General features: G+C 44.7%; 1 protein-coding gene across 1 annotated transcript; it reads left to right on the top strand.

Moving 5' to 3' along the window:
- Positions 1 to 1,116: 1,116 nt before the first annotated feature.
- On the top strand, positions 1,117 to 4,509 carry LOC144110763 (uncharacterized). The gene is made up of 2 exons (XM_077643840.1): positions 1,117 to 1,351; positions 4,283 to 4,509. The coding sequence occupies exons 1-2, from the start codon at positions 1,126 to 1,128 to the stop codon at positions 4,507 to 4,509; spliced, it is 453 nt and encodes a 150-aa protein (XP_077499966.1). The 5' UTR covers positions 1,117 to 1,125.
- Positions 4,510 to 9,760: the final 5,251 nt, after the last annotated feature.

Here is a 9,760-nt window from a genome sequence, read left to right as displayed (position 1 = left end):
GAGATGAATTAGAAAAATTGCTCACTTAATATGCACCTGAAATACCTGACTTGAGCGAATATTGTGAATAAATCGTTACTTTGTGGAACGTTGCTCTTATTTATATATACGATTGGATTCTCTGCAGTGGGAACGCTAGTACCAGTTTAATGGGCGAATAATTTGCCACGGCAAATCGCGAACGCCATTACTTCTGTCTGTGCAGCATTATATTAAATCTGATAAGGTGTGCAGCCCCGGGCATTTTCAATTCAAAGTTGCCAAGGATTAACATCAGGTAATGTAGTCCTGTACCTCTATCATTTGGAAACTTTTGGTTTATGACTTCCCTGCCCTTGGTGTTCTGTGCGACCATTGCCTACCCGCGATTTATGTATAGAGGTACACATAAAAAACAACGTGGTCGTCATCGCGCGATGCACCTGCGCATCTTCCAAAAGTGGGCTGGTCTTCTTAAGTATAGTAAACGTAATCGGAAATGGCAAGAAGCATGAGTATAATATTTAGTGGTTTCTTGGCTTCACATCCCTGTAGCTATAATGACGGACGTTACAAGGAGCCGTTCGGCGCATCTTATAGTTCGGTAATCACATTAAACTCCATAATCGACTTTTGAAATGCCGCCGTACAGAAATCTACTGTAATTTCAAATTTCTGGCCCTCTTGAGAGTTATGAGACAACTTCTAAATACAGCTCTAAATGCTAGCTGTTGCTGTTTGGCTCCACAAACTGTCTGAAAAATGACTGTTGTCCTTGTTGTTTTGCAGCCGCAATCGACGTCGTCATTATTAGATTTTCACCATATCTCGTTTTAACCACCCTTCAATTCATGTACGCTCACTTAAATTCATTTTTTCCCTAAAAAGGGCATTAGATCTCATGATTTGTTTACTGAATAAGTGAAGAAAATGATAAAATGCACTAGGCAATTTCCAGTTCATTTAAATTGATTGCATTCAACGTGAGAGCTCCTGCGTGGAAGTGTTCGAAAAGCGTCCGACAAAATTTTCAACTTGCATGCTTTAAGGAACATCGGGGCGAATTCCACGTATAATCCTCCCCTTTGCGTGAAAGGGCAACGAATTGGATCCGCTGTTTGGCGTCAATTTCAGGCCACCTCCGAGATGCCGACGGCACATCCCACTCATCCATCCCGAGCACAGCCTCCTCCTGCTACCATCCGGCCTACGCCGACAGCATCTTCCTCGAATGCGACAATCTCGGTGACTGGGGCCACGACTGATTCGATGAGTACGACCAAGGTGGCGACTGATTCCACGCCATGCACTACGCTCTCGGCGACAGCAAGCCCGCAGACCACCGTATCAGCTCAAACGACTACGCCAAAACGTGAGGGCTGGCCTTTTTTTTTCATTCTAATGCTCATGCGTCAGAAATAGGAGATCATGTCGCAAGGGGAAGCTACGCTGAGCCAGGCGGGCCGGCAACAAAGTGGAAGTCAACGCGTTATCCTCATTCAAGTGCGATGGCATTACGCGTGGACAGGACAGCGACTGCACGAAACGCGGCGAAGAATAAAACTCACTCGAGAAATACGAGCCAGCCTTTAGAAGTTTAAATTCAGCCACGTGATACTTATGGAGACAAGCACGCGACTAAGTAATAATAGTTACGGCAACATCACTATGCACGCACCGTTACTATAGCCTGAAGTGAAAAGCAGGAGCATAGTATAGTAGGTTCACAAAATACGATGTGCTAACTATCCACTAAGAACTACGCCCTATGTGCGGGTTGAGTAAGTGTGTATTCAGGTTGGATGCGTACCACGGCGAAAATGTGGTCTTACACAAGTACAGTCACGGAGAAAACTTTCAGGATGCGGGCTCATGAAAAAGAAATAATGAGAGCATTAAAAGCGTAATCGGGGAAAAAAATGTCGATCATAAACTAATTCACTGCTTGGAGAGAAGTGACGTCCCCAGACCTGAAGTGACAACTGTACGTTTAAATGTGTCTTCAATTTGTCCGTGCCGACACCTTTAGACACCTTCGGTAAAACATCTAAGCACGGCTGGATGACTCGAAGAGATGCCTAGCTGCGTGCAGACATGCGTGTAGGGGACCGCAAACGCAACCGCGACAGAATGACACCAAACTCGATGTTAATACATCAAAATTCCCCACCACATTCGCACTGCATTCGCATAACGTGAGTAGGTGCCCCTGTAAATTTTTTTTCTGCGTTGCCTGCCTAGCTAGTGAACCGCATTCGTGCCAGCCGATAGAGCACGCATGCCCGGAATATTTTGCATTTTCACTTTCGTTTTCGGAAAGCATCATTTGTTTATAAAGAATCCGCATTCCGGGAAAGTGTTCTTGACTGTACACAGTACTGGCCAACAAAGAGGCACTCAGATCTTCAACAGTAGAAGGTTTACCCAGAAAGCAACATACCAGACTCTATATGTTCGAAACCTGCAGCTTGGCGTCCATCTCTATTGGACACACGCTAGAAGGCAGTTAACAACACGAATGATTTGTGTTGTTGGCAGAACTCTCCGCTGGTGAAGCGTACCGCTAATACTCTCCTGCTCGCCCCTTAGATGGTCGTGGAGTAGGCACTTTATGCTCTCAGCCACTCCATCTGTCGTCATGTGGCTCAGACAGGTTTGGATCATAAGGTTAATGTAGCCAGAGGCTTAGGAGTTGATAATCGGCCATCCGTGGACCAGTCGGCGTTGAGAACAGGACGAATGCAGAGACGTGAAATTCCATGCGTGAAGTACTCATTTCCGGACGTTTGGATTAATACAGGTAGATAATACTTTAGAACCGATGAGGAAGATCTCAAGGAGAAAAAAAAGAAGGTGAACACGGCCGTTATCAAGCATATATAGATCACTTAGGGGTACAACAAATATGATGTAATTCGGGTCCTTCGGATTGGTGCTGTGGTTACGCGGCTGACATCTGCGAACGCGGGAGTATACACGAAATGAGACGTGCTATAAAAACTAGAGATTGACCAGACAGCGGTTGATAGATTAACTCCAGGTAGTCACGGAAAGTCAGAAAGTAAAGCTGTACAAGGAGGATAAGAGTTAGACGTCATTTCAGGCTCGTGAAAAACAAAACAAAATATTCTGAGGAAACCCTTAGAAAATCGAATGACAAGAAGTGGGCAGCCAGTCTGCAGGCTCTTGTATAGTAATAACAGAGATAAGCTGTGTAAGAAAAAAACTAGAAGCATTAAGAGAGACATAGCAGAGACAACAAGATGGAAAAAGAAGTTACCGTGAGCATAAAAAAGTTCACGAAATCAAGACGGCCGATGGACACATAAATAGAAATAAAAGAATCACAGCTTAAAAAATGCCGTAAGATCAAAATTCAGAAGGTAGCGCTACATATTATTCGAAGATGCAGTGCCCTCCATACTGAGGCTCGATAAGGTTGTCCTAAAAGGAGAGAATATGTAAGTAAACATGAACAGGAAGAAATTGCACGAAAAATCACAGAAATTGAAATAGAGCTTTGAACTTAGGAAGAAAAATGCTCACAATCCCCCCCAAAAAACAAGCAACCACAATAGGAACAAAAAAGTTTCGATGAAACGGCATTTTTAATTCTGTAGGCAATATGGCGCTCGCCACCACTTTGATTCAACGTGTATGCGAATAAGATATACGTCGGAACCAAGACGCCATTCAGTGAAGCGGTGCGCAGTATCAAGCGTTCCCGTGGAAATAACGGTGCGACATTGTCGGGGCAAGGGGCTCCCTTTCTAAATCGGATGGAGGAAGCAATTTTAATCTGTCATTCATTCTTACTGTCGTCCGAGATAGTTATGAGACGACCAGAGCCCGTCATATAACTTCTAAGGCACAAGCAGACCTTCATGCAATTAGCTTGGAAAGTCCCCATGCTGTTTTGAATGCGATGAGTGCGCTTAACATGGCGCCAATCAGCAGCATCTGGCTGCCGCTCGAGCGGAAAAAAATTAGATTAATGATATGAGCATGAGCGTTGGGTCTCTTCTAGTTGACGTCTAAATGCGCACAAGCCGCGCTACGAATTTCTAAGAAGTTTAAATCTGGTTACACACCTGTCAGAGAGACCACGTACGCAATCAGACCGAAGTAGGTGAAGCAATGTACGTTCAACGGCCGAAGATGAAGGAAGCGCGCCCGTTAATTGCTCTTAGGACCGAAGACAGCATACCCTGTTCTTAAGGTCATATTCTGCTGTAAAGCACTTATTGCGTGTGCGCGGAGCACCTCAACAGGCGTTTTTTCCTCTTGCTTCTACCCTCAACAGGTCCGGGTCTGCGTCGCTTCACCACCGTGTGCACAGTGAGCTACCTTCACGTTGGTCTCGTGATGCCTCCGGGAGATAACTGCAACTACATCTTCTACGACTCACTCTACTCACGGCCCGAGGACACCTTCATGGAGACATTCACCAACAACTACCTCAAGCCCTTCTTCGATGCGGCCAGGCAGAGCACCACAGTCCGCTTCGGGTTCTCTGTGCACGCACCGTAAGCCATTGCGTCCTTCTCGCTCTTCGATGATATTTTTCATCTCGAGAAAAGAAAATTCGTAGAGAAAAAATTTATAAACTACCGTTCTGCACAAATGTTTTTGCGTAAGCGCCAGGCTGCATTTCTGGCACCACGCAACGCGGTACACGGTAGAGAATAATAAAAATCGCTCATTGGGAAGCGGAACCTCACGTTTCCAGCCTTTGCATGCCAGGTTGCCCTGACGCAGTACTCTTTCCCTTATCACTGGGATGACCAAATTGGCCACACTTCGGGGATGCTGTATTCGTTGCTAAAGCGTACCAATGGCCATCGTCGACTTTCTCCGCTTTGTAATTTATTAGTAGGCCTGAGGAGATTCATGTGGCACTCCATCCGTGGTTAATTATCACTACTTTGCAGGGTCAAATAAAGTTTTCCGTCCGTTCATCCATCCGTCCGTTCATCCATCCATCCGTCCATCCGTCCATCCGTCCATCCGTCCGTCCGTCCATCCGTCCGTCCGTCCATCCGTCCGTCCATCCGTCCGTCCGTCCATCCGTCCGTCCATCCGTCCGTCCGTCCGTCCGTCCATCCGTCCATCCGTCCGTCCGTCCATCCATCCGTCCATCCGTCCGTCCGTCCATCCGTCCATCCGTCCATCCATCCATCCATCCATCCATCCATCCATCCATCCATCCATCCATCCATCCATCCATCCATCCATCCATCCATCCATCTTAGGCTTTTAGTGTGTACTTTGGGACATGACAGCATATTTGACGGTATCTTGTGTGGCATATCTGTAAAGATAGATAAGTGAGTGTGAGGTCCCATTCAGCTGTCCTCCGCGATTGCTGGCGCCTCTCTTCGCTGTATTGATTCATTGAAGAGACTAATTGCGAATTGCGCTACGAATGCAATGAGAAGACCTCATAGACGACTCAGTGTGAGGAAATAATTTCCACCGGTTTTAAATTTTATAGTGCATGTAGAAGTCGTTGGACTGGTACTGCGTGACAATGAACACGAATGAATAATATGTATTCGGTAGCTGGAGGGGAAGTTAACAAGTTTTTGCACTGAACCAATGCCCAAAATGGTTTTTTAACTATCAGCGGCTACTCCGTCTTAACATTATTTATCGTAAATGCTTATTAGTAATCGGGGCATAGGATTTCTGCTCTGTACCAATAGGCTCGTCCACAGCGGGATTCAAAATCCTATTGCTTACAATCGAGTCCTAGCGCTACCTGATCGTTATCATCACAACCAACCCCAGTACGTCCGCTCCAGAGTTGTACCTCTTCCAATGATGTCCATGAGTCCTGTCCTGCGCTACGTGCTGCAAACCTAAGCCTGCGAACAGCTCAGTGCCGTCTAACATTGTAATTCTCTGTCGCCTCGAACGCATTTTATTCCTCCGAGTCCATTACACTAACCTACTTGCTAACCGTGACCTCTGCACAACGTGCCCTGCGCCGCTCTGTGTTCACTACGGCCTCTTGAGCTCAGCTAGGATATCATTACATAATCTCTATTTTCTAGTCCACTCTGCTATTTTCTTGTGTCTTACTGCCGCACAACTATACTGAAGTGGCTTTCCAGGTGTCTGCAATGGCACAGGGTCGGCCGATGCCGCAACAGTCAGTCGAGAAATGGCTTTAGTCACCTCTATAAGAACGGAAATTTTCCCTCCTTACTTCCTGCAGGGCAGTCGATGGTTTCACCAACGAGATCCGGTCGGCCGATGGCAAGAAGCACTACAAGGACCACTGGCAGCAGAACGTCTACGGCTGGGGCTTTCTCAACATCCACGAGCTAATCGTGAAGAACAGCCCGCAGGTGGTGAAGTCTGCACTCACCGCACTCAAGGTTTGGTGTCTGAACCTCTGAGCCGGTTCGGTTGAACAACGACTGAAACACCGCTTTTTAGTCCAAAAAGATCGAATCCACTTTTCGAAATTCAACCGGATGAATGAATCGTTTTAGGAGATTTGCAGTCTTGTCATACCAAGAGATTATGTTCATTTCCTCATGCTTTTTCATGTTCAATTGCCTTCATGCTCAGTAAGAATCGAGACAAGCAAGAGGAAGTGGTGCTTACGTCACGAGCAGTAGATGGTTTGTCTTGTACTGCGCTTTGCTACTCCCCGTTCCTAATTAAGGAAATGAGAAGCATGGCAGTAAGTGAGATACGCAGCTTGCCATGAAACTATATTTCAAGCCACTAAGATGAATAAGAATGCATCGCTAAAGTGAAAGTGGCGATGCATATTAGACATTCTCAGCAGCACTGTAACGCCGCTGTCAGCATATACAGTGGCAGTCTGTCTTTTCAAAGAATCTTATTCATAAAACTTATTTTAAAAAACGGTGCTAAAACACTGACATAAATCTGTTGCTATTTACAAACGAAGAAAACAAGGGTGCCCCAGGTTACTTTGACAAGGAATGACTTCTCTTCCGCAAATAACTATTCAAAAAAGGTAAATACACTACAGGCGACGTAGCCTATTTAGCAACATAGAGAGACAGTTATTCACTGCCTTTTACATACAAAGGACAACACCAGTATGTTTAAGATGAAAAGATAACGCGTTCGAGTTTTAATGTTTTATTTTCGTGTTCTGCAAGCACGAGCGCTTTGAAAAGACTATACCTCCTGTTCTCTTTACAAAACGAGTTATTTTGGCGAGCATAGGTCAACAGACGCGTAATTAAGAACGTTATAGCAGCGCTCAATATATTCTTCGACATAGGAGGACCAAAGAAAAATTACAAGTGTGCACATCAGAGGGCGGAAATGTTTTCTTGTAACGGAATGTGTCGATCTATATTAAAATGTTGCCATATTACACTCCCGTGAATAATTCGTTGCCAATAAGTGTTTTCATGACCTGTAAAGCCTGTGTTGCTAGTGCTCGCAAAGCACCAAATCTCATCAGTCTTGTACGAAGAGCATTTACAAACCTATTTTCTCAAAGCAAAGTAAGTGTCCGCTCGAAAAAGCGCAGAAAGATGCTGCTAAACTCTCTGACAAAAAAAGAAAGCTAACCAGTTATGCCGGTAAACAGCTTACCATTTCAACAAACATGCGTCTAGATGACCCGGCAATATAATGACCTTGAATAGCGCTATTGGCTTATTTTATGTGCATGTGCGTGCTTCGTTGGAGTTTTAGGGATTCAGACACTAGAATTACTTGGTGAGTTTGATCGTAGAGCCTGAAAAGTTTTCTGAACTCAACAGTCAGTATAGCATATTTCTGCCGCTCGCAAGCCAAATACTTACAGCAGAAATTTCAGTGTGTCAGCAGCTCAGAAGTCTCACTGCAGAGACGCAGATATTACTAAGGCTGAAATTCTTCCATAGTATATACCATTCTAAAACAGGTTTTGACCATGACCATTATTTAATCCCGCCAGACTATTTGTCTGCAAGAAGGGACCACCCTTTCAAAGTAAACGAAATTAAATGCAGAACTGATTTACTATAAGGTTGTTTTTTCATAAATAATAAATGAATGAAATAAGTTGCCCCAGGAAGTCCTTTCAACGAAATGTATGAATAGTGCGCCGCATTGCTGCAATTTTATACTTGTGTTTATATCAAAGTATGCTGCAATGTATTTTCTGTATTTTTTTCTTTTCCTGTCACTATGTTGTAGGATTATTGTAACTCTCTCCCTCCGCTGTAATGACAAAGCGGCGCTGTGGGTAATGTGATAAATAAATAAATAACAGGAGCAAATTCTAGGTAAGCGAAATTTTAATTGTCTACACGATAGTGGGTTTGCGTATTGCGGCAATCAACAGTTGCATTTTGGTACAAGGATGCTTTTTGTGTCGCCCGCGCGGCTCATGGTTCGCTGCCCTTTTTTATGTTTGAAGATAAATCTTTGCCAACTTTTACGTCCAGTGAGCCATAATTAATAGGCTCAACATCACAAGCACCCCTGTGCTGGCGCATGCGCCAATTACAAGCTGGCAGGCAGCCTCAATCTTCGTCGTCGGATTCAGGGTTGAGAGGAAAATTCGAATGTTTCGATATCGGCAGGACACAATATACAGTTCCTTCCTTTCTTCCTTCTTTCCTTTAGTGTATTTACTTACTTTACTCTACTTCATTACATACCTTACTTACTTTGCTTATTTACCTTACTTTACTTACTTTGCTTTCTTTCTTTCTTTTCCTTTTTTTTGTTGCGCGTGGAGCAGAACTAGTTACTTGCGCTGGTCTGAACTGCAGGGGGGGGGGGGGGGGAATTGAAATTCGGAAGTAGCTGTGGCAGAGTACGAAAACGTTACGTCTTTGAGTGTTGCTGGCGGTTGTGGCCGTTATGGTCAAAGTTCAGCTCAAGCTCTGCGATTATAGCACAATGTCTCGCAGGAGTTGGAAGAAATCGCGGTTGCGGAAGGCAAGAATGCTTCCAACACGGTCATCGGACTTTACTGCCGGCCTCAAACGACCTGCGATCAAGTGGCGGATTACATGAAGTGAGCGCTCGATGTTTTGATTTCTTTCACTTCCAAGAAGCGCGTCGGCACAGAGATTGTTAGACTTGCTGCAGTTTCCTTTATTAATCCTCATCCTATTTTGTATGATGCAATCATGCCTTAAACGCCTTATCATATGTCATACGTTATCCCTGTCGTGTTACCGTAAGTGTTCGGAGTCTTTTGTTCCCGAAGCGTCGCAAAGTACCCCGTAAAGGAGCTGTTGGCAAAAGTTCTTTTTACAGTTGGCATTTAATATTCATGCTGTACTTGCAGGACTACATTCATTCCGGAAGGAGTGGTGATTCTTGGACACTTATCTCACCGCGACAACAACATCACTGAATGCTTCATACTTGCGCCAACCTTAAGGATTACTAAGGGCAGAAATTATGAAAACCTTAGCTACATACATACTCTGGTGAGCTCCACATCAATCAGTTGCCTGAGTTTCTAATCCTGCAAGGTGCATGCTGCATAGCGTATTTGTTGCTCTTATACTACAAAGGGCCAAAATTGGGTGCAATTTCCCCATGCTACCGAAGTACTGAAACTCGGCAAGATCAAGCGTAACATATACATTTATTCAAATAACCCAGTCCTGTACCATCCGCGGCTACCTTATTCACACAAACTGCCTAAACTTCCTAAACTTCTCAGTCTCCATATGGCTGAGTGCAAACAAAGGTATTCACCATGGGTAGCACACGCGAGATAGCCCCGAGTCTTTTCGAAGCCAAAGCACCAGGCGGTAGAGTATATATGCGAAAAAGA

Source organism: Amblyomma americanum, chromosome 11 (assembly GCF_052857255.1).
Source record: "Amblyomma americanum isolate KBUSLIRL-KWMA chromosome 11, ASM5285725v1, whole genome shotgun sequence".
Lineage (NCBI taxonomy): Eukaryota > Metazoa > Arthropoda > Arachnida > Ixodida > Ixodidae > Amblyomma > Amblyomma americanum.
The sequence above is the reverse complement of the archived record's forward strand: the minus strand, read 5'-3'. Positions and strand labels throughout refer to the sequence as shown.